Source organism: Opisthocomus hoazin, chromosome 5, assembly GCF_030867145.1.
Source record: "Opisthocomus hoazin isolate bOpiHoa1 chromosome 5, bOpiHoa1.hap1, whole genome shotgun sequence".
NCBI classification, from domain to species: domain Eukaryota; kingdom Metazoa; phylum Chordata; class Aves; order Opisthocomiformes; family Opisthocomidae; genus Opisthocomus; species Opisthocomus hoazin.
This window is the reverse complement of record NC_134418.1, coordinates 58,978,822-59,004,739: the sequence shown is the minus strand read 5'-3', so window position 1 is coordinate 59,004,739 and position 25,918 is coordinate 58,978,822. Positions and strand designations below refer to the sequence as shown.

The window sequence follows — 25,918 nt, the reverse complement described above, 5'->3', positions numbered from 1 at the left end:
AGCGTCCAGAAGGTTTTGCTGAAGATTTTATGCATAAGAAGTTTGTCATAATGATTAAAAAAATTGTAATTTACATGGTTACCTAGATACCTACAACACACCTCATATTTCCACTGGAGAATTATTTGTGTTATTCAGGAGTTTGACCCTTCATTTAACCAGCATGACTAACATTTAGTAAGACATACGCAGTTCAAATTATATTCAAATGCAAAAATAATTCTGTGCAGAGCAGTAGTGCACACCAGGAGATACAGCTGTAGTGTTATGACTGTCAGGTACGTTTAACAATTTCCTCACCTTTACTCATCTGGATAATAAGCAAGGGTTTAAATGAGGAGACGCTGTTTGCCTGCTCTTAATTTTATTGTTTTGGCAATTGAAAAATAAATCCCAAGACAATTTTTATAATAGGGTAGGTTTTACAATCCACGCAGTATCGTGGCTGCTCTGTGGGAAAGTATGCTAATGGGAATTCTTTTGTAAGTGTACATATGTTTTAGAAGATTTGTCATCATATTTAATGGTACCTGCTGGGTCACGGAGTGAGGTACACTAGCTAGCTAGGTAGCTAAACTATCTCCACAAACTTTTTAAATACTTTAAGCTCTCATGTAAACCTGATATAATGGCAACAGGATACAGTGTAAAGATGCAATTTACAGAACATAATTTAACTTAATCTTTAAAAATATGTTCACACAAGGAAAAACAAAACAGACTTGATACTAATTAGAATTCCTATCAAGTAGCAGGAGTAGTAGTAACTTTTGTTTAACCAGGATAATTAAAACCTATGAGACTATCAGCTTATTTGCAGAAGTATCCTGGGGCAACAGTGGTTTATCTATGCAAAACAACAATCTAACACAATGGAAAACAAAATTAAAATAAAATAGAAAAACTTACAGCAATTATTGATCAAAGCAATATCACTCTGTTGTTCAAAGAAAAGTTCAAGATTTTCACAAATGCTTGCAATCTGAGAAGTATCTCTGTAGTAAAATTCTATGATGAAAGCAAATTGCTACAGTGAAGCATACCAAAGACACAATATTTTAAATGTAAGGAAATAAATAGAGTAAAAAATGAAATCACTTTCTTTACATAAGTTTTGAAAGAAAAAAACCCTGAAATTTTGTAGTAAAGTAGGAAGAGTTGGAATCACAACAACAGAATCACAATGCTGAATGAACTTGCTATCAGAATATGTGAGGGTGGGCATTGGCTAAAGGCCATGAATTTTTTTGTCCTCTCACTTTCATATAATTCTGCATTAAAGAAACTCCCTTAGGGAGTTTGTGTTCTTACAATATTCTAGTGTGCAGACTGATTTTAAGGTTCATATAATTAATAATTAAACTTTTTCTTATTTCATTTTTTACTGTTCATCAACTTCTCATTTCAACATTCTGCTAGATTTACATGCTGTATTGATTTTTCTCTCAGTTTCTACCAAATGCAACTATTGATTCAATTAGTTAGTGTTGGGGTTTCCTGGTAAAGATTTCTTAGGTTTTTTTAAAAAATTGAAACTAAGGTCATATCATTGAAATTGGCAGGTTCGTGTTAGTTTGAGTGACTTAGAATATCTAGAAAGATTCAGGAAGTCTTTATGACAAACTTTGGTTGAATAGTACTTCTGTGATTCTGAGAGACTCAGTGTCTTAAAGGATGTTTTTATCATAGTCATCAAACAGCATTCCAGTTACAGCGTATATTGAAAAAGAAGAATGAAAATAAACTGCAGCCTTTTCTATGAAAACTTGTAAGAAATAGCTGTATGACTTGTGTGGTGATACTATATATGTGCCTTTACCTGATCCCCAGAGATACTTCCTTTGGAAATGTTTTTAATATTTCAATCTTTTAAGCCACCTCAGCAGCTGTTTTTTAAAAATGTTTCTTTGTTTTCCTCTAAGTATGAAATCTCTCAATTTCCTATCATTGGCTAAAATTTTCAGAAATGCCAAAGTGATTTTTAAGCCTAGCCCATTCTCTTTGACAGAAGTAATCTAGACATTGAAGCACATATAAAGTAGTGCCTGATATATAAGAACTACTGAAGAAGTTCATCTTTATGTAAATATAACCTTGTTAGTACTGCTAAGGCCAGTGAGAAATATGTTAATTTACCGGCTGTGTATGCTGTGTTTCAGTGGCACACATTTTCAGGGCATTCTTAGCAGTTATTAAAGAATGTAGGTCATCTCATTCACAAAAGCAGCAAAATATGTGCTTGGTCTTTTCCTTTTTCAAGGATGTTTTTGGAAGCCCAGTTGTGATGATTAGGATCTGGGGCTCCTCTGTTGTTCACAGCTGTGTCCTATTGCTCTGAAAAGGGGGTGAGGGAGTGGAGATAGTGCCTACACCTGGGGAGGTGGTACTGGGCAAGGACAAACTGCTGGTGATGAGCCCTGGAGCAGGTAGCAGCACTTGCAGAAGGTCCAAGATTGAAGAGTAGAGCAGAGAGCAGCTGGGTGTGCTTCAGCGATCATGGGAAGAATAGCCTACAGACTCTCTGGCCTAATTCTGAGTGGCTTCTGGAAAGAAGAACTCACCTGCAAGGGCACAGGGAGAAAGCAGTACTTTCACTGATTTTCTGTCACATTTTAAATCTGTATTCTGATGAAATGTGGGCTTACTGAAACTGTTGACTGGCTCAATGTTCCCATGCAGTGTGCTTTACTGTAAATACAGTTCAACTTCTTCTGGCTTTGGTGAAGCTTCAGCATGAACTTTAGGTGTGTACTGTGGGGATTTCTTTGGAAGATTTCATGGACCTATAGAGACCTGTGTAGTGTATATCAAAATGTGTAAATGCAGCATACTTGGAGACTGTGAGTGCTCCGGAGCAGGCACGGGCAGTAAAGTAAAAGTCTCTAAACCGAATTCCTGCTTAGGGGAGGTGACCTTGCTGTTGGTATGGAGCTGGATAGTGCAGAGTGGTCCTATTGCTAGTTTTGTTTCACTATTATTTCTGCTGTTATCTTCACAGAAGTACTGGAACAGGCTCTCCTGTATGTGAGATAAAAGACATTAACATAGACTTTTCTTTAAAAAAAAAAAACTAAACTAGGTTTTCCCACTGTGTGTTTGTTGTAGAGTAGCAGAAGAAAGATGCTTATTATGATTTAGTTAACAAGACAGCTTGTTAAATCATTGCTTGAGCCTTCAGATTTTAGATCCCAGGAGTAAGAGAAAAAAATTGAGGTGGAAAACTTGAAGCAAATTGTACTGCTAACTCTGTGTAAGAAGTGTATTATACCTGAAATGGAAATCATAGAAATGGATAGGCTGGTCATCGGAAGGCAGGCCTGTTAAAGCATGAGAAATTTATCTCTAATTTAATCTAATTTTATCTCTTCTGATAGATATTTGGGAGGATTTGCATATCCTTTCTCAACTGAAGTCTGGTACTCAGGTTAGATCTTTATTTTAGAACAAGCCTTAAAGATTTTAATTTTTTTAGGAGGAGTCTTTTTTAATGCTTATTTGGTTAGTGAGGGCTAAATTAAGTATTGATAATTATTTAATAACAATTATAAAGATTGTAATATGACAGTACAGAAAGGGTGAATTATGGAAAGAAATAGGTCACAAGTTACTAAATATAATGAGGTTTGTGCATCATAATCAATATTGGAAGCACCAGTATTAATCATATTTTATTACTGGTATCTCCCTACCTGCAGAAACTAGCCTTCAAATTCTGGGTTGTTCCTGTAGGACTTAGATGAAAATAATATCCTGCCTGTGTGCTCAAAATTTTCTGATCACGTCATACTTATTTCCTTATTCACTTCTAACAGCCTTGGGAATTAAACTTCATGTTTCATCAGTAGACCCCTCTGTCCCTTTCTCTTCAGCATGTCAGTCATGGTTTCTTTTTAAGTTTATATGCTAAGTGTGTCTGCAGATATTCCCTGTTAGTGATCCCAGAATTGTCTTGACCAGAAACAATTCAGCTATGGGAAGGCAAACTTTAACACAGGGCTGCTGACATCTGAGCAGAGCAAACCAACTCCTCCAGTGTGCTCCTCTGCTGTGGCTGAGCATCTTTTGGTGCCAGTGCAGCAGAGACTGGACTAGCACCATAACACTCAGAATATCCTTACTATTCAGATCTCTGTAGTCATGCTTCTCTTGTCACACCAAACAAAGAAACCCTTAATTAAGCCTACCTTGAAAGTCATTAGGAATAGATTTTAGCTTTCTGTTCAGAAAGAGACAATCAAAAAAAGATCTTATGGCAGTCATTGAGGGTTTCCCTTGTCTAAAAACTATGTACTTAGTAGGAAGCTAGTCTAACCGGTTGCTATCAGTTTCTTAATCCATCAGCAATATTATGCCTTGGCTGATGGAACTGAAGCCGTTTGTTATGCAACAAAATACGCAATTTTAATGTAAAGGTTTTGAGTAACAGAGGATTACTGTGGTCTTTAAACTCACCCTGAACTACTGCTTTAGTAGGACCTTGGATTTATTGGCATCTTGTATCTGTCAGAATAGTTTATGGTTGTTACACTACATTGTTATAGCTAAATCGAGAGTCCTCCAGATGTTTAAAGTCATGGCTGAACTTTGTAAGTTATAATACCTGTTTCTCTTCAATTGGATTGTGTTATCGTGATCCTTGTATAGAAGAATATCTCTTCTGTAGCTTTCAAAAACTACGCTGCTCTTATTAAGAGTTAGTTGTTAATAATACTGTTTTAAATAATTTGATTCGCCAGCACTCTGAGCATGAAGTTAAAAATACATGTGTAACAAATGCACTAATTTTTTTTTTTTTTTCTTTTAAACAGGCTTTTAAATTTTCTTCTGTAGAGAAGCTGGACAGTGTTCTGACTTTGTTATTGAAAAGTAAAATATCTACTTATGAATTCATGTCATGCCAAAGTGAAGAAGAGAACCATCAACAAGCTAGTGAGTCACTTCTTGTATGCATTAATTTTTATTACTGGTGCTATGGTTATTACTTATAAATGTTAATAAGACAACCTTTAAATATTTAAAGCCACTAGTGAAATGCAGGAATCCACAATAAAGACAACATAACCAGGAAAAATGGGGAAAATAATTCTGTAAATTGTTACTTCGTGACTCAGTACAAGTGTTCATACTTGTCTGGATGTTTGATCAGCTTTGGATCAACTGCAAATCGACAGCTTTACAGCTGAGTAAATTTATACTTGTGTTGAAAACAGGTAATAAAAGACATGACAAGATGCCTGTACATTACGTATTTTTTACTAATTGCTCTTCTGCAATACAACTTAAACTTCACTTTCTCAAAGTTTGGTGACATAAAAAGAAAATCGGAAAGATTTCTCTATCTGAAGAGAACAGATGGCTTCTTAACTTAGAACAGCACTAAACTTCTCCATTCATTTAGTTCCTATGCACGTAATAGTTTCTACACTTCTGGCCAAAAGATAATTATATTATTTTTAATTTAATTTTAAAAAGGCATCGCAATGGGTTAAAATAGGATTTGTCCTTAAAGCAGATGCACTATATGCACAATTCCCATAGTGTGTCAACAAAAGCTACGGTTTAGTACCAAATGGAGGGTCCTGGTTGATTTCATTAATTGCTAGTTAAGAACTCAAATTGGTTTGCAATAAAGCAAGATTTTGATTATTTAATCTGTATTTTGAAAGCATCATTATAATGCTGTTTTCTGATGTGTGTTAGACCTCAGCTTTTCTAAGAAACTCTTGGGGAAAAATAAAATCCAAGAAAATGTTTTTCCTTTCTGAAATAATTAAGAAAAATGTGTTTGAGTTGTTGGTTGCTCCGGCTTTGTGTAGCTGGACTATGGTTTTGAGAGAAAATAAACTCACTACATCAAAGTAAAACATAACACTTGCTTTTTATAACCAAATATAACAAGTTTTGAAGGTAGCTCTACTATGATCACTATTGTGCTTCCTTTCCTTCTTGGTAAGGTTTCGTTGATGGAATTCACCTGTCTATACTAGATAAATGTGACCCACTTGTATTCAAAAACTTAGCTTAAATGTGAGTCTGGGTTAGTGGAAGCAAACAAGTCGGATGTTAAGTGAGGCAGTTGTCCTTGACGTTTTCCTGTGTAAGACTGCAGGACGGAGTTGTATAGGACAAATTAGAGTCATTTCCAATATGAAATGTTATTTTTGAGGAACAAAAGATTTTTCTGCTTCTCTACTAACCAGTTAGATCTGGGCATATTGTTGAATATTGAGAATAATGCTTACCAACCTGCAGTCCCTCCCCAAAAGGCATGTATGATTCAAGAGCAAGCTGACTGCTTGTGAGCTTGAGCCAAGCAGTCACCTGCTTAAACTGAACTGGTTTAATGTTTGGTGCAACAGGGAAGTACAAAGTTAGATGCCTTCTTCATGAAAGAAAGATTCATGCTTTCTTCATGAAAGAAAGGTGTGGTTGCAGAGTTGGAAGCACTTGGAACGAGGCCTAGGCTCTGATCCCCCTTCTGCCTGAAACGTATGTAAACCCATGTCTTGGACTTCCTATAAGAGCATCCCAAACAGGCATTAGAGGTGTCGGGTCTAACAGTGCACTGGCAGCTCCTTGTTCAGCCATTTTTATGGCATTGTATTCCAAACACCATTTTTTTCTTCTACAGAGAAAGTATCAAAGAATGAAAACTAATTGAATACTCTTGGGAAGGATATGAAGCTATCAGACGAAAGGCTCTATAGCACTGAGATTAGTTATTCTTGTATCTCTGAACAGGCAGATGAATCAGCCCTGACTTCGTAATTTCTGTATTTGGTGCTTTTCCCTAATGGTCAAAATAGGCTGACTTATGCCAGAAATCCAGTTGTCTGTTTCCAGGGGGAACACATACACTTAGCATTGAGACATACTTGGGTGAAAGAGGCAGGAGAGTAAGTCAGAACACAGTTATACTTTTAACTTCTCAGTGACTTATCTATATGTGATTCTATAGAATTCCTGCCCACTTCCAAACTTTGATTCTAAAGGCTTCGAAGCCTACTGAACTCAACAAAGAGAGCCTCTGATAGACAGTATCAAATGCTTTGTTCATAAAGCTTTGAATATGTAATTTTCCTCCGAAAGCTGGAGTGAGTTTTTTGTGCATCTAGCATCCAATGGACTGTACTTAATCTTCTGACTTTCCAGTCTGAGTGTAATAGCTCTAGCTTTATAATAATACCTCTACCCAAAGGTAGATGCACTCCTTGGAAGCTAGATTCTTCCAAAATAATATGCATTCCTTTCAACCTAAACTGTAGAAAAAGTTTACGTATTTTTAAACCTTACTCTTTGGAAACTGTTTCATGACTCCAGTCATTGGTATGACTACAGGAGGTCAGTCTTGCAGCATGAGGCATAGATAAGAGAAACCTTTCTCTGTAGGATTTTACCTTGATGCTTTATTTTAACTTTATAGCTAGTACATCGGAGTACAGCTGATAAATTGCTGTACTTGAGAGTTCTCAATGTGAACAAATAATGAAAAACTCGTGATTAATTTTATTAGATAACTAATGAATTGCATGGTTTGACTTCTCACAAAGTGTACAGCTGTGTGATTAAAAACTTAGGAATGTAAAACTAAATATAAAATCTAATAGGAAAAATGCATGTGATGCTTGCCTATATTAACAATGGTTTAGATCAAGACATCGCCAGGTGCATGTTTGCCTACATAATTTTTCAAGAGCTGCTCCCCTCCCCAGAATAGCTGTTTAACAATTTTTTAGTATGATGAATACAGTACTTGCAAGAGGTTGGTGTCTAGGCTGGCAAAGTCAAGATAGATGGCAAAGGTGCAAAAGGTCAACTGATACCAATGCATCTTTTACAAATGTCTGAATAATCCTCTCAGCACTTCTTTGGTTCACTCTTCATTGGGTAATTTCAGATTGCCTAATTTAAAGCGATCTTATAACTGTCTTTGGATTTGCGGTGGAGAATCTGCATACAAAATAATTCTGTTGTTCTAGGTGATGAGAATGAAAGTATGTATGTGATATTACTGTATCTCTCACTGTGTGTTTCCTATCGTGCATATACATGATCATATTTATAGTATTTTTTCTTGCAAACCCTGAGGCTGTTTACTTGTCTTTCGGTTTCCATTTATTCAAATTAAATTGGCAACTTTGAGCACCTGATAACAGGCCTTATTAAGACAGTCTTTTCTGTTTGGCTTGTCTGTTATGCCTGGTCTATTGTATCAATATAACCAGGTCTCATAAATGGATGTGATTGCCTGTCTCTGTGCTAATATATGTATATGCAAGCTTTCCTGTAAGTAAGATGTGCTTAGGATACAATCATTCATTGTTATTTCACTGCGGTAGACTCAACTAGATTTTTTTCAATATTCCTGTTTCTTTTAGATACTAACTAAAAAAAGCAAGATGTCCTGACAAACTTACTATGTTACCATAATATCTAACACAACAACTTCCCCTGATTAGAATAGTTATATCTCTGGATAGAATGATTTCTGACAAGAGAAATTTTTCAAAAGATGCCATGGATCACAAATACATGTTCTGGAAGTTGGAATCTCTTGCTGTCTAAGCAAGGAGAATTGTTTGAGCAGCACATCAGACTTTGTGAAGTTCCTTGCAACATGGAAATCTAGGAGTATAGCTCTGCAAGCACTTTAACATGTGTGCAATATTCTTTCTCTATGGGATCTCACTTGTTGGACTACATGCAGGAAGGAAATTACATCTCTGCCTAAATGGAGGCAATGATGATGCTGTATCCTTACTTGTTGTTTGACCTCCTCTTGAGTTTGTCAGTATTAGTCAAAAGAAATTGGTTTAGGAAAGGCAGCAATTGGAAATGGTAAAAATAGAAATTTATGCTGAATTTTTTACAAACCATGGTTTGCAATGATAGCCATTGGAATGTATTTTGCCATGCATAAGATGAGTTTCGGTTGCTTGCTTTTGATGAAGTATCCTATTGTAATAGTTATTGTAGTAACCAAAAAGTAAATCGGGAGTCTCTACCAGAAGAAATATTGTTGGAACTGCTGTATATGTAAAAGCTTGTCAGAAATAAAGTGCACTGTGCCATTTTTTGTTTTAATTGCTGTTTTTGTTGTTGTATGGTAGGTTTTATGTAGTTCCAAAGAAGATAAAAGTAGCTGAACATTGTCAAAATATATTTAGGTTTGTGCATGGATGTTACCTACTAGCAGTATAGAAAAATTAAGATAAAGAATTTTATTCAGCTTGTCAAGGGGAAGAAAGTTTTAGTAGTGAGTGATATTTAAATAGATTATTCTGCAGTCTCCGAAGGGGAATACTGGAAGTCCAATCAGCTGAGAAAGCTAAACACAGACTGAATAGAAGCCACTGGAAAAAAATTGTGTTTAACAACAGCATTAACTGAAAGACAGATCCAAGGCGTGTCTGGGATTTTTAGTGGTAGTATCCTCTATCCCCTGTGGAAGCATGTAACTAAAGCTGGAGGTACTGTCCTGAATATTGTACATTCTGTAACGAGCTGATTTTAGGGTACCTTGTATGTATATTACTCCTTTATATTCTGGTAATAGAATCAAATCAAAACATACTAACAAATCCAAACTCATGTTTCAAAACTTTTCTCGAGCTTGGGAAGCTCTGATTCTGCTTTTGAATCCTCAAGTTTGAGAATTCTTGGTGCATTGATTCCTGTCCATGAGATGGCAACTTACTTGAGGAAAACCTCTTTCTTTTTCAACTATTAATGAGTTTTCCTTTCTTTACAAGTTATCTGTTACTACTGCTCTGATTAATAAACTCAAAACATTGAGGCTTATGAAAAGTTCTGAATTTACTTTTTATGTAGAAAGTACTGCTTTTCATCACCTAACGCTGCTCACAACATAACAAGTCCTATCCTAATTTCTCTATTTCTTTTTTTTTTTTTTTTTCATGCTGAAGCATCTATCCCAAAAGAAGTAGTAGAGTCTGGGGTTTCAGCTGCCAGCAAAAAAAGGGGAGAAAAGATGGACTGGGGGAGAAGAAACAGATGGAGCCTGAAGTATTTCTTTGATTTAATTGATATTGACCCTGTAGAAGTCATTCTAAGTGTCTGTTTAAATTGCTAAAAAAAGAAGTAATGTATCAATAATTTGGGAAATAAAAGAAGGATGTCTTACAAGATCTGCAAAAATATCACTGTAGCCTATTCTGTTTGCTTACTGCAATTTTATGAAAATTCCCACAGGCTAAGACAGTTCTACAATGCAGCAATATTATATTTTATGTTCTTTTTTTATAGCTGAGGTGTTCCAGAATGCTCTGCAGAGAAGAGTAGAGAAGGGATTATGACAGGACAAAACATAGAAAACAGAGATTTCCTCTTAAGTGTTGTGTATGCCAATTAAAACTTCAGTTAAAAGCACAAAAGAAAGGAAAAAAAAAAAAGCTACCTTAATGCACTTAAAAATACACGACTTAGCCACTTTCTCTTTAATCTTTCCTTCCTGCTTATGATCACCAGCTAACTAGTTCTTAGTGTAGTTGCCAAACAGCGGCAGCTTTTCTCTGGTAACATTCTTCATTAAAGGACTGTTACTGAGTAAAAGCTGTTCACTTCTAGTTACACTAATACCTACTACTTTTTTGAATTTATATATTTAGCTGAAATGTATCAGTTGTTCCAGTTTCACAGCTGATAAAAGTTCCAGCAATTTTCCCCAATTCAGTGTGACAAACTTACAAGTTCAACAATGGTGTTTTCTGCATGAAGCATGTGTGCTTTCAAATAATTACGGCATCTTGCTACTGTGTATAATACAAAACTTCAGTTAAAGCAGTTAAACACAGTATGGTGGAAATTTCTTTACAGTAGAACATCTAATTTGTCTTAAGAGCTCTCTAAATTTTTTGGATTGGCAATTAAGTGAACAATTATAATTAAAAAAAAACCCAAATGTATCTTGCAGTGGATTGTTCTTGGTTATTTTGACAATGGTACCCTTAGTTGTCATTGACTTTTGCTGTAGAACCTGTAGGAAGGAGAAAATGTTTTCTCCTTTGTCAGGTGAAGAGAGAGATTGAGAGATTTTAAACTGTTATTGGTGCCTCTTTTCAGAATGAGGGCAAAGAGTAAGACCAGTAGTAGGCTTGAATTGCCTCTTTTGAGGTCATTAACTTACTATATTTTTTTAATGAAGTAAATACACATTTAGGGGAGGAATTTCTGAGACATCAAGTCCAGCAATGTCTTTTTTCCCCTCACTGCATAGGTGATAAAGCCATTAGCTTATACAGGGCAGAGAATGACTACTGGTGCCACAGCTGCATACAAAAATGGGCACTGAAGTGTTACTGGGGTTGCTGAACGAACAGCAGCCATTGCAGCTGTTGGTATAGCATTTGCCAAGTGAGCGGTTGTACCAGGGTGGCCTCAAACAGCTCAATAGTTCAGAGTTTTCTATCAGCAAGACTTGGAAAGTTTGGCCCATGAAGTTTGCATCCTAATTCGTGTAAGTACATGGGGCTGCCACTTGTGTTGTCTGAAAATGCTTTGCAAAAATCAGAGTGTTAAAAGCTGTCTTAAATATGAGTGTTAAAAGCTGAGTACGGTCATCTGATGGGCCTCACAATAACTTTTTGCCTTGTATCACAACTTGATAGCACCAGACTTCTGTTTCATGGGCAGAATTAAATCTGTCTGTTTGAACCACTCAGTAAAGTCTTTGCATGTGTCTGTACTAATGGGCTACTGATCCTGCACAACACTTGAAAGAAGATGCAGAGGTCCTCCCTTGCTGAGAGCAAGGCTCGTGGTGCCATAGCAACTGAAAGTGACATGAGGTTAGTGCCTGTGGACTGAGGGCTTGCTTATTTTCTGTATTTTATCAATATACCACCGTATATTGATACCTGGAAAAGATGTAGTTGCAAGGCATTTAGTGGGTGGCGGGGCAAGGTGGCAAGTCAGGGGCCTCCTGATCCTAGCTGATGATCTACATAACTAAAGGAAAAACAGTGCGCTTCTGTCTGCCCTGAACCTGAAGACACTTTTATGGTGCAAAAGTGTTGTGATAATTAAATGAAATGGAATCTCAAAGCCCATGACCAATAGACAAAGCTGCATACCTGCTTTCTCACAAGTTTCTGGTATTTGTGTGGCTCCTTCCCTCCACATCACGTGGTATACATGAACCATCTGTGGGAGCAGCTGGTACAGTTTGATGTCTGAAACTGTTCACGGCTGACTGGAATACAGAAACAGCAGTCATCGTGGCTGTAAGCTTTTTCCTCTTGCATTGTTTGTTGTTGAATCTCTAACTTTGCCGCAGCAAGCAGATCTGTCTCATGCCTAGCATTAATTCCTCGAGGGGAAGGGAGAAGAGACCTAAACAGAGCTTTCTCCACTTCGATCCCAGCATTGTCAGTACCTACCCTAGGCCAGAGATGGAATATGATCGTGCCCAGAAGAAAGCACCTGAAATCCAAAGTAGGGTACTGGGAACAGTATGATGTTGTGGTTCAGTGACATTTGGATTCCTTAAAGGAAGAGTGTCTCCAGGTGGTCTCTTGAGTTACAAGCCTGTGTTTGTTGTCAACAGAGAAGAGTTTTCAGTTATTCCTTTAGGAGTAGGGACACCTGGCTGAGGAGAGCACGATGGTGAGTTTTGTTAGCCGGCATTGCCAGCTTAGGGTGGTAGGAGTTGTGTGACAGGCATCAGCTGTTTTCAGACAGCTCTTCACTCTTAATGCATCTATACAGTAGGAAGACCCAGAAGGCATATGTGTGCTCATCTGATATGTGTTTTTTCTAGCAAGTGTCCATGTAATGACCCTACTGTGTGAGGCCTGTGTAGGTCAAATTTCTTTGCACAAGAAAATAGGTCTTTGGGTTCTGCTCATTTTGAGAAGAGTAGAAGCACCAAGAAGTTCAGTAATGTCTGAAGGAAAGGACTTCGAACTTTTGAATGTGACTATGTATTATGTTTTATGATTATGTCCACTAGCCGACAGTGCTATTATGTATTATGTTGCATGGCCTGGCAAAAATCCAGTGTGGTGTCAATACTGTGTTTTGCTAAATCTTTGCTGGGAAGAAGAGTGTGTTCATACAGTTATGTTACTAAAAAGGAACTGTGTTTAATTTCATGGAAGGCTTATGGCTAAAAATCTGGTCATAGTGCAAGCTTAGCAATATTTACAAAATTATTTATTTTATACAAATTTATTTTGTATAAAATACTTCAGGTAGCCAGTTTTGTTCTGTATTACTTGTGTACCAATAATGGTATAAAAGTGATGATTTTTTTCCCCCCCAGAGCATTCAATTCCGGTTAAAATTTCATTATGCCATCATTTTTTGTACTGCTAAAAGACTTTCAATTCAAGGGTCAGTTATTCATTTATTTAAAGATAATAAAGTAATATTTGTTATAGAAATGGATTTCACGGTAGTATTTAAATTTATCTGTAACAATAGATGTTGCAGAGAGAACTCTTGAATGAAATTAGGAGATAGGTTACAATAATTTTGTAATCACACTGCAACTTATGTTATTTGTCCTGTCTGGACTTCGGGTCTTTTGATGGCATTCTTGTCTGTTGCCACTGTTTCAACCATGGGGTGGAAATTCATAGTGTGAAAGTAAGCCATTTGAATTGCTTTGTGAACAGACCTTTCCCTTTTATGCGTTTTTTTGAAGTGGATGCCGTGAAAAGATAGAAAAGATGAAATTGTTTATAACAGCTGACAGTAGATTCATGTCTCAAGCAAGATTCATATCCTGGAATTAACACTTCAATAATGAAGTTCAGTCTTTAGATTTAACACACTCCCAAGAAAATAATGTAATCCTTGTAGCTTCTTTGTTCAGAGATGTAATAGTGATGGTAGCATTGATGCTTGTTTAAAGTGAACCGTTTTGGAACTTGTCTTTCAATCTAAGATCTCACTAGATCTTGTACAAAACAAAATCCCTCTGCTACTAAATAAAAACAATCCTGCTTGTATCTGCATACATGTATGGAATTTTGTTCCATTGTTGCACAAAGTTGCTGACTGATATGTTGGTGTGTAGCAGTAGCCCGGTCCTCAATGGCTTCTTCAGCCATAGTCATAACTAGAACCAACATTTTGAAGCTGTGTGATTTTATAACAAAGCTCACGTAACCCAAATCATTATGAAGGTGTACAGGTCAGATTTATCTGAATACTCATTGTCAAAGTAAGAAACAAATGAAACTATTTCTATCTCCTGTTCTTGGTGAAAGGGTTTTAATATTGTTTATGTGATGTTAAAAACATTTGTTTTGCTTATGTTTTGTTTGAGCATTATGTGAAAGATCTCGTTACCAGTGCTGATGTTAAAGATTCCATACCTGAAGTCAGCCTCTTTTTTCTGCTTACTGCAAGGAATAATATAAAACCCCCTTTGTTTTAGGAAGTCGATTTACTGATGTTTACCATTCTCTGTGGCTGGCTGAGGTATTTCATTTGTTAATGATGTAGTCTCCTGTAATGTTCAAAGTATGTAAGTGTGGCAATACTGCTTGAATATCAAACCCAGCTAGGGAGGAGCAGAGTGGTGACCAGAAGAAACAGCTCAACTGTGGAGGAGCTGAAGAGTTTTTGAAGCTGGTTCTGCAATACCTCTGTTTGGTGTTACTCTGAAAACTCAGACATCAGCCTAGAACAGGCTTATGAATACCACTGACTCTTCTTATATTGATGACGAGATCATAGCATCCAGTCCATTGTTAATATAGACTTGACTCCTCTTAAGGATTTGTAACCAATTGTTTCAGGTTTCATTAGCATGGAGTGGAAATCCTTTGAGAGTATGTTATTAATACTTTGTTAAGGCTCTTTCTACTGACTATGTTTGACCTTTTAGAATCTGCTAACAGGAAGCAGACTATTATTAGAGTTCATGTAATTTACTTCAAAATTACTGCTCAACACCTATTTCATTGCTGGACATCTCAAAAAAAAAAAAAAGTAGCAAAATACAGAAGCACTAAGAAATTTGTTGATGATTTGTGGATGATTTTTGAAGTACTAGGTTGGGCTTGGACACTTTCTTTTGTTTAAGAGAGTCCTGTGTAATGTGTAAAAATACACTTAGCTTTGACGCTGTCATCCCAGCCTTAAAATTGCTTGCATACATTTTTACTGCTCGTGTGACAGCTCCTTAGGCTGATATATATTTGCCTTGATTGGGAGAGAGGGAGAGGGGTTAGTTTTTTCCTGTGGTTAGCAAAGTATAGACAAAAACAAGAAGTCAAATGGCTATACTCTGGGGTAACATTTATAATTCTTCTAATTACAGAATTAAGTCCAGTTTGTGGAACTTCCGTTAAAATGTTGAGCAATATGGCGTAAAGAAGTTGTGTGGCACCTACTTCTCTCAAAAACTTTAGCTGCTGTACTGTTTTAAGATTGCTTATTGTAACTCAAAGTATGTTGAAGCATGCTGCAAACACAAAGGAATATGAGCTAAAACATATATCCTTGTCGACAGAAGCTCAGCCTGCCAAGGCTTCTGAAATAAGTGACTTGATTTACACAGGTGCTGTGTATTTACAGTTTCTTGGTTGGATTTTTGGTTGCCTGGTGGAAATAAGTCAGGCAACACTCAATTTATTTAAGAAACATTTTAGGATTGTTAATGTGACTTTCTACTAAAGTGTATCCCTCTCAAATACCTTGTGTCAAAGCAATATTGAAGTGGGATAGTGGTGGAACATTCTTTGTCCAAAATTCAGTCAAGAATTGTCCTAACAATTTTTCTGGTCAATCAGTTCTTAGCCATGCCTATACCAAGAGCTGTTCGTGTTATTTGAATCCTTCTATCTAATGGTGGGGTGAGGTTTTACTGTCTACAGTATTAACATTCTGCAGGAGCAAAAAGGGGTGGGGGGGAAGGTACACAAATTCACCACCACTTTCTCACTTCTGCATTCTTTTACATATTAAAATTTGCTGAGCCAGATTTTAATATGTAAAGGAATGTAGAAGTGAGAAAGTTTTATTAAAGACTGGCAGCTAACAGAATTCCAAGAGGAGTCATAGCTACTACTAAGCCTTGCTTCCAGCACACGAAAAGCTGAAAATGTGCTGGCTAGTCTGTTGGACAACTAATGACTGGGATATAAAAAAGAACTCAAGAAAGCTAGAAGAAACTGTGTAGATTCCCAAGCTATAGTCCTGGTTGGGAGTCACAGAAAGAGACTGTCTGGAGTTGAAGGAATCATGAAGTTATAGCAAAAATGGGCAGACTGAGCACAAAGAGATTACCGGCACTAACTCGTATTCAGTAAGACCTCTGAAGAAATTTAAAAGTAAAATAGCTGGATTTCTAACAGCAGTCTACAAGTTTTCAGTTCTGTAGTACTAGAAGGTGTAACTGTGATGCCAAAACGCAATTTCTCTGGGGACCTTGAGAACTATAAGCAGCTTATTGTGTCGTCTCTACCAGACAGATTAATAAAAATTGTAATAACATAGATTTTCTGTAATGTGAAGTTTTGCTTTTTAGATTGCTTGTAGTTTTTTGTGAGAGTCAGAAAGCCTGATCCAGTCAGTAATTGATTGGGCATGGATGAATAACTGGCCAAAACCAGGAAGCAGACAGTTAGAAAAAACTTAGGCTAGTGATACAAAGTTTTCAGAGTAGTAAAGAGGAGGGCTAATTGGGGAAAAAAAATGGAGGAAAGGCCTTGTGAGATTTCATAATTGTGTAGTAAAATGTCAGGTCATATTCATTGTAGGTAAAAAGATGCAAGTAGAAAAAGCAGCCCTATGTTGTCATACAAAATTGAGAGACTTTGAGCAGGCTATTAGCACTGAGGAATAAGACCACGCAGTTCCATGATAACATAACTTGTTGCTAGGCAGCAGATCAAAAGGCAAATGAAATACTAGGAATTATTAGAAAAGGAATAGTGAACAAACAGGACATAATTATGACAATGCATAAATTGCATGGTTCACGCACGAGTGGAGTATCATGTGCAGCTCTTCTGTCGTCTCAAAATAGTTACATTAAAGCTGGAAAAGGTTCAGAAAAGAGCAGTGGGGGTGATGGAGTTGATTCTCTGCAAGGCACAATGAAGTAGACTGGAGCTCTTCAAGAAAGAAATTCTGGGAAGGAGTAAACCACTAGAAGTGCAGAGAGGGCAGACAGAGATGGAGAGTAAGATGAATTACGGACTATCAATTGAAGCTAGCAGGAGCCAGGTTCAAAACAAACTAGAAGCAGCGCTTCTCACAGTGGGTAGTAAAGACACTGCCAAAAGACCCTGAGGGTGCAAGAAGTTGGTGGTGCCTGGGGCAAGCAGGATGCGTACTTGGAAAAGAGATACACTGTGTGCTGATACATAGACAAATCACTACTCAACATATCACAAGTGAGTAGAAAGTAGAGTTTGAAGGCTGAGGGAAGTATTGTTTATGCTTGATCTCTCTTTTTTTGTTGTTGTATGTTACTTGTGGCCACTCAGAATACGAGACTATGCTGAAATGATAAACTGACTTCAGTTTAGCTTTGTCCCAGTTCTCCAAGGTGAAAAATAAAGTCTGTGATAGAAATTAATATCATGCTATTTCAGGTCAATCCTAAAAACTATTATCCAATACATTCATCTTTAAATTGTCCGATTTTTCGTTACAGGAATAAGCAAATTTTTGCAAGTCTCTGGTAGTCGTGAATTTTCAGAAATGTCTTTTAATATGAAAAGATAGCACTGCAAACCTATAAAAATGTCCCATTCAAATGTCTCAGATTAAAAAGATTCCTAAAGCATTAAATAATATATACCTAAGCAAAAGCATGTCTTGGCTGTAGAGTTTTCTTCCCCTTGCAAGAAAACTTACTTCTCAATAAAACAAAAGTGCTCTAAAATCCCTTTGTCAGAAAGAAATGAGATTTCTCAGTTAAGCTAAAGGCTCCTTTATTAAAATATGTGTGTGAATTGTAAAATTGTTGGAGAAATTTTTCTTTGGATGCCAATTCTGTATTGGCAGTTTGATAACTGTGATTCTGTAGCACTAATATTCAGAGGACTTTTGTAAAAGAAGGTGTTCTATAAAAGCAAAACTGTTATTTATGAAGACTTTGTTTCCACATACAGATAGCCATTTGGAAGAATTTCCTACTCTCCTTCACTGTGCAGCCAGATTTGGATTAAAGAACCTTGCAACGTTTCTGCTCAATTGTCCTGAGGCCACACAGGCTTGCAAAATAACCAACAAATATGGAGATGATCCAGCAAGTATCGCTGAGAAGAACGGGCACAGGGAACTAAGAAAATTAATCAAAGAATTATCAGTAAGTCCATATGCTTTTTCATATGTCACTGGGGGACTATGGTGTTGTACTACTGAAATACCATAGTATCTTCTCCTGTAAAGCCTACTATGTTTTAGTCCTTCTGTCTGAAAATATTATTATACTCCTCCTGTCTCAGAAAGAGGGGCCAAAATGGGGTACAGCCATTTTCTTTGTGCACTGTCATAATGGAGATCAGAGTTTTTGCGCTGCTTGAATTTTAGGCATGTAGTGGAAGAACAGTGAGTCAGAAGTACCTCATGTGGCCTAACTAGATTGGTGCTTTCAGCGCCCAAACAGTGGTTATATTGCAAGTAGTGTACCCCAACCATCTAGAGTAGGAGATAAAGACTTCTTTAAAAGTCACTTTAAAAGTGACTCTGAACGCTCTTAGCATTGCCATACAGCATTCAACAAAGAGTGGTTACCCTGCCTTGGCTGTCCACTCCAGTGTGAAGGAAGGCTAAATTTTACCACCCTTTGTTGTTAGGAGTAAATCTTTCTAAAGCTGGATGTGCAGGAGGGGTTTTGGGCAATAGTTGCCTTTCCACCTGAAAGACAGTAAGAGAAAAAAATCATAGAAATCATAGAAAGTTTTGGGTCGGAAGGGACCCCTAGAGGTCATCTAGTCCAACCCCCTGGCAGCGAGCAGGGACACCACTAACTAGGTCAGGTTGCTCAGAGCCCTGTCCAACCTGGTCTTGAATGTTTCCAGGTCTGTGCATAGTTCTAGCATGCAAACTATTGCCAATAAAATCTAACAGAATTGGCAGTATACAAAGAAATGTACCATAGTAACGTTTGAGAGCTTTAACCTGTTTTAAGTCTTTATTGTTCTAACCATAATATGAGCAGAGATGATAATTCTTGCCCTCGAGGTTTTAAAGCCTGGAGAACAAATCAGGTAAATCATATATCAAAAGAAAGACAGGACACGAATGTTGGTATAAGTAAGCCTGTGTTATGAAGACCTGGCGCAGCTTTGCTGATGGTGTGATTTTTGTGTGTGTGTGTGTCGGGCTCCGTGTTCACAGACAAATGTTAAGGACAGACACGTGAGAGGAGAAAACACAAGGAGTGAGAAAGCCAGAAGTTTCACTTTTCTGTAAACCAGTCATCTTGATGTAACCATGGATAGACAAAGATGAACGATGGCATTTGAAGAAATACAAGATAATACCTGTTTTGATTATATAGGGGAGAATGTTTTGCACGACTAAGGAGGAAAAGGCAAGAAACCTAAGGGTAGTTTAATTTGGAAAGAGATATCGTAAAGAATGGAAACACTGGCTGACTGAGGTTAGTTATTAAAATTCTAGAGCAAGGACATAGGGATTGATCAAGTATTTTATTTGATACAGTTGGCATCTAATATAAAGGTGAAGGAGAGACATTGGGAAAACTGAAGACAAATTTTCTGTGGTCAGTGTTGAACCATGAAGATGGATTTAGCAGTGTTTTATGAGCTGATTTTTTTTTCAGTGAGTCAAAGGAAAGAAAATTGGAGACCCTAGAGCCTGAAATTAAGGCATTTTGGCACTGGTCAAGATGCTGAATGAGAATATGCTGTTTAACTTTTTGTTGTTGTTGAACAGCTATTGATACAGGCTCTGAAAACACTGAGAGCGGGAGACTATCTGCAAAGCAGGTATTTCTCCTTTTTCTAATAATGTTAAAGAAAGCTCATACCTAATTGAGGATGTGATCTGGTGTCTTTTCTGAAGTGATGGAATATTTCCTTGCATTTACCAGACAATGAATCTGATCAGACCTCAAAAGCACTGCAGAGTTTTTTCTGTCAATGGAGTGCAATGGGGTGTTGTACTACAGAGTTAATGCTTTTACCTCAGTTCTTGATACTGTAGCTGAGATCAAATTTAACTGAAGAAAGTGTGTTCCTCCTTACCATCCAGTATAAAGCTGTCCACAAAATTAGGCTGTCTTCCTGGATCAACATGTTAGTAATTTCACATTTAACAATTTCTAATTGCCCTGGTTTTCTGTCATCCTTGCACCTGTCAGAGAGCTCCTGCTAGTAGCAGTCTGATGCATAAGGTCAGGCCTCTTGGCCCTTGGAGTTTACCAATTTGCCTTGAATAGAATGGAACATCCGAACACCCCTACATGTGGATCTGGCTAGATGCCATCTTTGTATGGTCAGGTACCCCCAGTACATGCTATGTGTAAAGGATTGGTAAGACTAGGCAGAATGTGAATAAGGTTATATTTAACTCTCAGTGAGATACCTAGATTTCTTTTTGAAGATGGTCAATATGAGTCAGAGTTGAGCATGGAAATATAGTTTCCATGGTTAACTTATCATGTTTAATGATAATGGTTAATTCTGTAGGACATTTATTTTTTATGGTAGTGTTGTAGAAACTCACCCCACTGCACTTCAAATGTGTCTTTGTTGTGCACCCCACATGGGACTGGAGGCTTCAGAAAACGGGAAATTTTCTTTTTATCCTTAGAAATGCGCTCTTATTCAACCTCATGCTATAGTTTGGGGCCTCTGTAAGGGGAGAAGTAAGCATACATGGTACAGGCAGACTACAACTGATAAGCATTGAGAGAGTATGTTTCAATTCTGTAGTCTTTTTACGTTTTGGTAAACTGTCAGTGATGGAAGGCAGTGTTTGTGAGGATATATTTCACTGTAAAAAGTGTGAAAAGTATGTGCATACCTCTAATTAGCTTTTCTTTTTTAGTAAGATTAGTAAATGTCTTAATAAAGTCTCGGTATAAAATTATCAATCTAAACCATGGATTTATAATGGTAACTGACTTTATACAATGTAATTTTTCATTAAAATGGTTCCTTCGTGGTACATCGCTGCTATTGTTTGCAAGTAAACAGTGAACAACAGGTGTTCTCTGCTCATGACGACTGCTCTCCCAAATGTGAATACTTGTACCAGTACTGAAGTAAAAACAACTCTGCTACCATCGTAAGCATGTGTAGTCTGGTTAGGACATATAGTTGTACTACCCACTTTCGGTGGATTCAAAGGACATGGCTTACAAATGCAACACAAGTGAAAACTGGAGCATGCTTCCAGTCTGCCAAATGTGTAATACGGTATTTTAGAAATGTTAGCTCCAACCACTGGATGAAAAATGGCTTATTTGTGTCCCCTGTAATAGTGCACTTAAGAACATAAACACTTACTGTACTTCTGTAATTGATGGGAACGTAGAAAAGAAATATTTGCATGGCTCGGAGCCAAGCAAAATTTAGTTTAGCCACATTCCAGGAACTTTCCATTACAGCTGGAGTACTGAAATTGCTCGTTGTTACAGTAGTACTTTTGTACGTGGTATACCTCTCACTGTTTTAAAATGGTTACCTGTGTTTTGCCATTCCTCTAAGGAATAGCCCCAAAATATACACAGTAATTTGTCACTTCTATCTTAAAGATCAATAGGGTTCTAGAAAAATGAGTGTATTAAAACATATGTTCAGTTTGTCCAAAATCCTGGAAAGTGTCTTTCGTTTGCCTTTGTGCTGAGAATCCTTAGGGGAGTAACAATTCCCTGAGATGGTTAGAGAGAGAGAGAAGCAAAAGAAAGGAGAACACCAGACCTGCTATTTCTACCTTCAAGCCCAGGGCGTGGCTGTGCAGCCCACTCTGGTGGCTGGTGAGCTGATCTGTGCTCAGGGCTTTTTGGTGATGCAGCTTTGCTGGTAAGGCCCTTCAGCTCCCATGTCCAGCAGCCTTACTGGAGAGGTGCTCAGGGTTCTGTTGGCAGAAGTGAGCTGTAGGAGCTGGCTGACTTGCACACTGGATCATCTGTATGGCAGGAGTTCCCTGTCCTTGTTTAAAGGGAAAACCCCTTTTCTGGAACTGGACGCCGATAGCGTTGATGTGGGGAGCGTTACAGCCACAGAAGGCAGATCTGGAGTGCCTGGTAGACATGCTGGGAGCTGATCACTGGATTTGTGTCAAAACAAAGCACAAGGGAAGGATCACATCTGGCATGCTTGTGTTGATACAGCTGTATGAATAGGGGGAAGAGATTTTCCCCTTTTAGTACCAATGTTGTATGCAGGGTCATTACATGCTAAAACATCAAACCCTTTAAGAACCTGCATAAATGTGTGCTCCCACAAGTAATAGTGTCTGCCTTCTCTGTCAGAATCCTGCATTTCAAACAATTCTTGAAAACATTTCCTTTGTGCCAAGGGAACACTGCAAGACTTGATCCATTTGTGTTAAAGGTACTAAATTGATGGAGCTGTCCCTAAACGAGTCTTTAATGAGGATTATGATAAAGCTGAGTTTCAAATGTGCCAGCAGTTTATTAAGCAAATTGTATTTTTCTTAAATTTTAGCACAAAGCCACCTAAATGGACATTTATTTCTAATTTCTACGTGTTTCATTATAGTTTAGATGAAGTTATTCCCTCTTCTATAGCATAAAAGAGGAACATCACTTAACATTCTGTGGTAACATCCTGAATTGTTACTTTTTCTTGTGATTTTATTCCTCTGTAGAACCAAGTACTTGAATATTTTCCATAATTGCTTTCAGGTTGAATTGCCTGAATCAAGTGTGTGAATTTAAGACTAGTCAGAGACATTCAATAGGAATACTGGCAGAAGTCCTTGTCTCGGAGCATCTGAACAGGGGAAACAATTGAGCCTTTTGAGTTTAGTTGATCCAGCCGATGGCTCTAACACCAGTAAGAAAGGCCAAAGTACTTTTGCTTTCAGTTAGCCACAGGCTCGAAACATATCTGCAGTCAGTTGTTACAGTACCCGTGATAGGTAGTAAGTACCTTGTTAAGCTGCAGTAGTTTCCTCTGACACTGGGGCCCTGTTTCAGATGTTTATCTTCTGAGTATGCTCTGGCCCTGAAAGCTGCTTTGACACTAGCTCGTTGTTCTTGTTGCCAGCTGTGGTCTTCTAAGCCTACATAAAGGTTTGGCCTCCAGAAAACAAAGAAATTACTTAAATGAAGTTCTGATCCAGCACACAAAGGAATATTTTAGTCAGTTTAAAAAAACAGATTAAAGAAAATTTCTAGGTATAATGAAAGGAGTATGCTCAATTTGTGACCTAACCATTTAAAATTGGAGGTCACACTGATAACCAGTTTAGGCATTTATGCTTTGGTATAGGCATAATTCTTTGTTCCAGCACTTTGGGTCGCTAATTTCTCCGTTCTTTTACTAACAACAGTGCTGCTGAATGTGTCATATTCAGGAAGATTAAGCCTCCTGGGATTTTATTCTTGCCGCAACATTTTAATGTTCAGAAGTGTTGGTTATGTGCAGCCTTTGGTACCCTGGAAGTTGCTTAAATAGAATCATAGAATCACAGAATGGTAAGGGTTGGAAGGGACCTTAAAGATCATCCAGTTCCAACCCCTCTGCCATGAGCAGGGACATCTTCCACTAGACCAGGGTGCTCAGAGCTCCATCCAACCTGGCCTTGAACATTTCCAGGGAGGGACATCCACAGCTTCTCTAGGCAACCTGTTCCAGTGTTTCCCCACCCTCATGGTGAAGAATTTCTTCCTAATACCTAATCTAGATCTGCCCTCTTTTAGTTTAGAGCCATTCCCCCTTGTCCTGTCACTACACACCCTTGTGAAAAGTCCCTCTCCATCCTTCCTGTAGGCCCCCTTCAGGTACTGGAAAGCTGCTAGAAGTTCACCCCAGAGCCTTTTCTTCTCCAGGCTGAACAGCCCCAACTCTCTTAGCCTGTCCTCATGGGAGAGATACTCCAGCCCTCTGATCATCTTTGTGGCCCTCCACTGGAATAAGTGAACATATTCTTTGGTATTTTTTTAGTGACTGGATATTCACAAATCAAATTCTTTAATTTCTTGAGGAACTCCAGCTAAGTCCTGTGAGCTTCTGCCAGCTGATACGCAAATGTTATCCTATGATTTTCATCAGATGTTTGTTCACTGGATTTTCTTTCTTTTCCAAAATTTCTTGTGGAGAGGCTTCCCAATATCAGTGCTTGGTATCTTATGTTGAAGATTTGGTTTAGGGAGTTTATTATTTTTATTTTTGCTGGCTGACAAGGTTTCTTTCTTCTCACTTTCACGTGTTCTCAGAGGGACATACTCCCTGTTATAATAACTTGCCAGCAAATACTGCCTTTGGAGGTCAGACAATTTGTCTTTCAGTGAAGAGATAAAGTACAGACTGAGCATGGAAAAGCTTAGCTTTAAGGAGAAAAGGCTAGATTTCTCATTTTTAAAAAATCACAGTCATTATACTAAACACATTTTTGAAGTTTCTGTGTAGACTTTTATTCAGGCTAGAACCTTGCACCTTAACTGAGATTAAATCTTCTGTCATAACTATGCAATTGAGCACAACCTGCCTGCGAAAAGAATGATAATTGGAACTGCAGATTTAGAAACCTTCCTTCTGTATGAGATGCCTATTGAAATTTGTGTGTAATTTAAAATGAACTAGGATGGTTTTTCCGAAGAATTGTCTGGTATTTTGTCTCATCTTTTGATATTCCGTAACTATAGCAGTTACACAGTGGAAGTCAGTTATTTGCAATTCACTGTTTCAAAAAGCCTTTACAATTTTTAAGGGAAACTTGAATACTAATGGAATTTCAGGCAAAATGCTTGTGAATTAGAAGCAGAGAAATGAAAAAGCGTTCTGTAATGATACCACTGTTCTTAAAAATATTTAGGATTGTAAAACCAAGAGATTTCCAGAGGTCCTTCTGACTGTTGTGTTGACAGGGCAACATCAGCAAAGAAACTTGGCTAAGAGACTTTTTGGGAAGATGAGGTAGGGAGTCTCCAGTTTTTTCCAAAGTGGTATTTAGGCTGAGAAGAATCATTCATCTGCATTTTTAGGCTCTGAATCCATTTGAACATGTGAAAAACATTTGGCTGAGCTGTTTGTGTTAATGAAAAATGCAAATACAATACTTCATAGAAGTGAGAGAAAACAAAAGTGACCATGTTGTGGTGTTGTGGAAATCAATGGCATGCCTATGTCAGACCTGGCCTCCACTTGTTTTGAGAGGTGTGGAAATAAATATGTTCAGGTAGATAAAGACGCTACACTAGCCTGAGGAGGTGTTAACAGGTATATGGTAAAAATATGTAGAATAATGAGTGTTTTCAAAGTAAATGAGCTGCTTCTGCTTAACCTCTCATGGTAAGTGAACAAACAAATTTGACATGAAATACTGCTCTGTATAAGATGTAATTTCTCTATTCAGCTAGTTAAGATACCACTGAAACTAGAGGCATAGGAAGGATTCATCAGGCTAGAGATTTTTGTGGGTGTTGAGAAGTTTTAGTCACTATGTAGTGTGTTGTTTTCATCACGAGGACATGAATCCTCTACCTGAGTTACAAACACGTTGCAGGAGGTCAAGGAAGACATTTTCCCAAGAAGTATCTACCCCATAGTTGTCCACTAAAATAATTATTCCTTTCACCTTTCCATGAACTTTCACGCACTGACTGTTCCAGTAACTGTATTATTAGGTGAGAAGGTTGCCATTTTATTTCTTCTTCCTCAAACACAGACATCGTGGAAGCCCTTCCAATGCAAAAGAAGAGGTGAAATGATCTAAAATAATCTGCTTACCTCCATGTTTGCTACAGAAGTAATGATTGCTGGGGATCAGT

At 37.6% G+C, this 25,918-nt stretch overlaps 1 protein-coding gene across 3 annotated transcripts in view; it reads left to right on the top strand.

Moving 5' to 3' along the window:
* BANK1 (B cell scaffold protein with ankyrin repeats 1) overlaps nt 1–25,918 on the top strand; it is a 156,868-nt gene that overhangs the window by 49,717 nt on the left and 81,233 nt on the right. For all 3 annotated transcript variants that reach the window (XM_075421449.1, XM_075421447.1, XM_075421448.1), the window contains exons 7-8: nt 4,809–4,929; nt 18,096–18,292. In XM_075421449.1, coding sequence (XP_075277564.1) covers nt 4,809–4,929; nt 18,096–18,292 — 318 coding nt within the window. The remainder of the gene's footprint in view (nt 1–4,808; nt 4,930–18,095; nt 18,293–25,918) is intronic.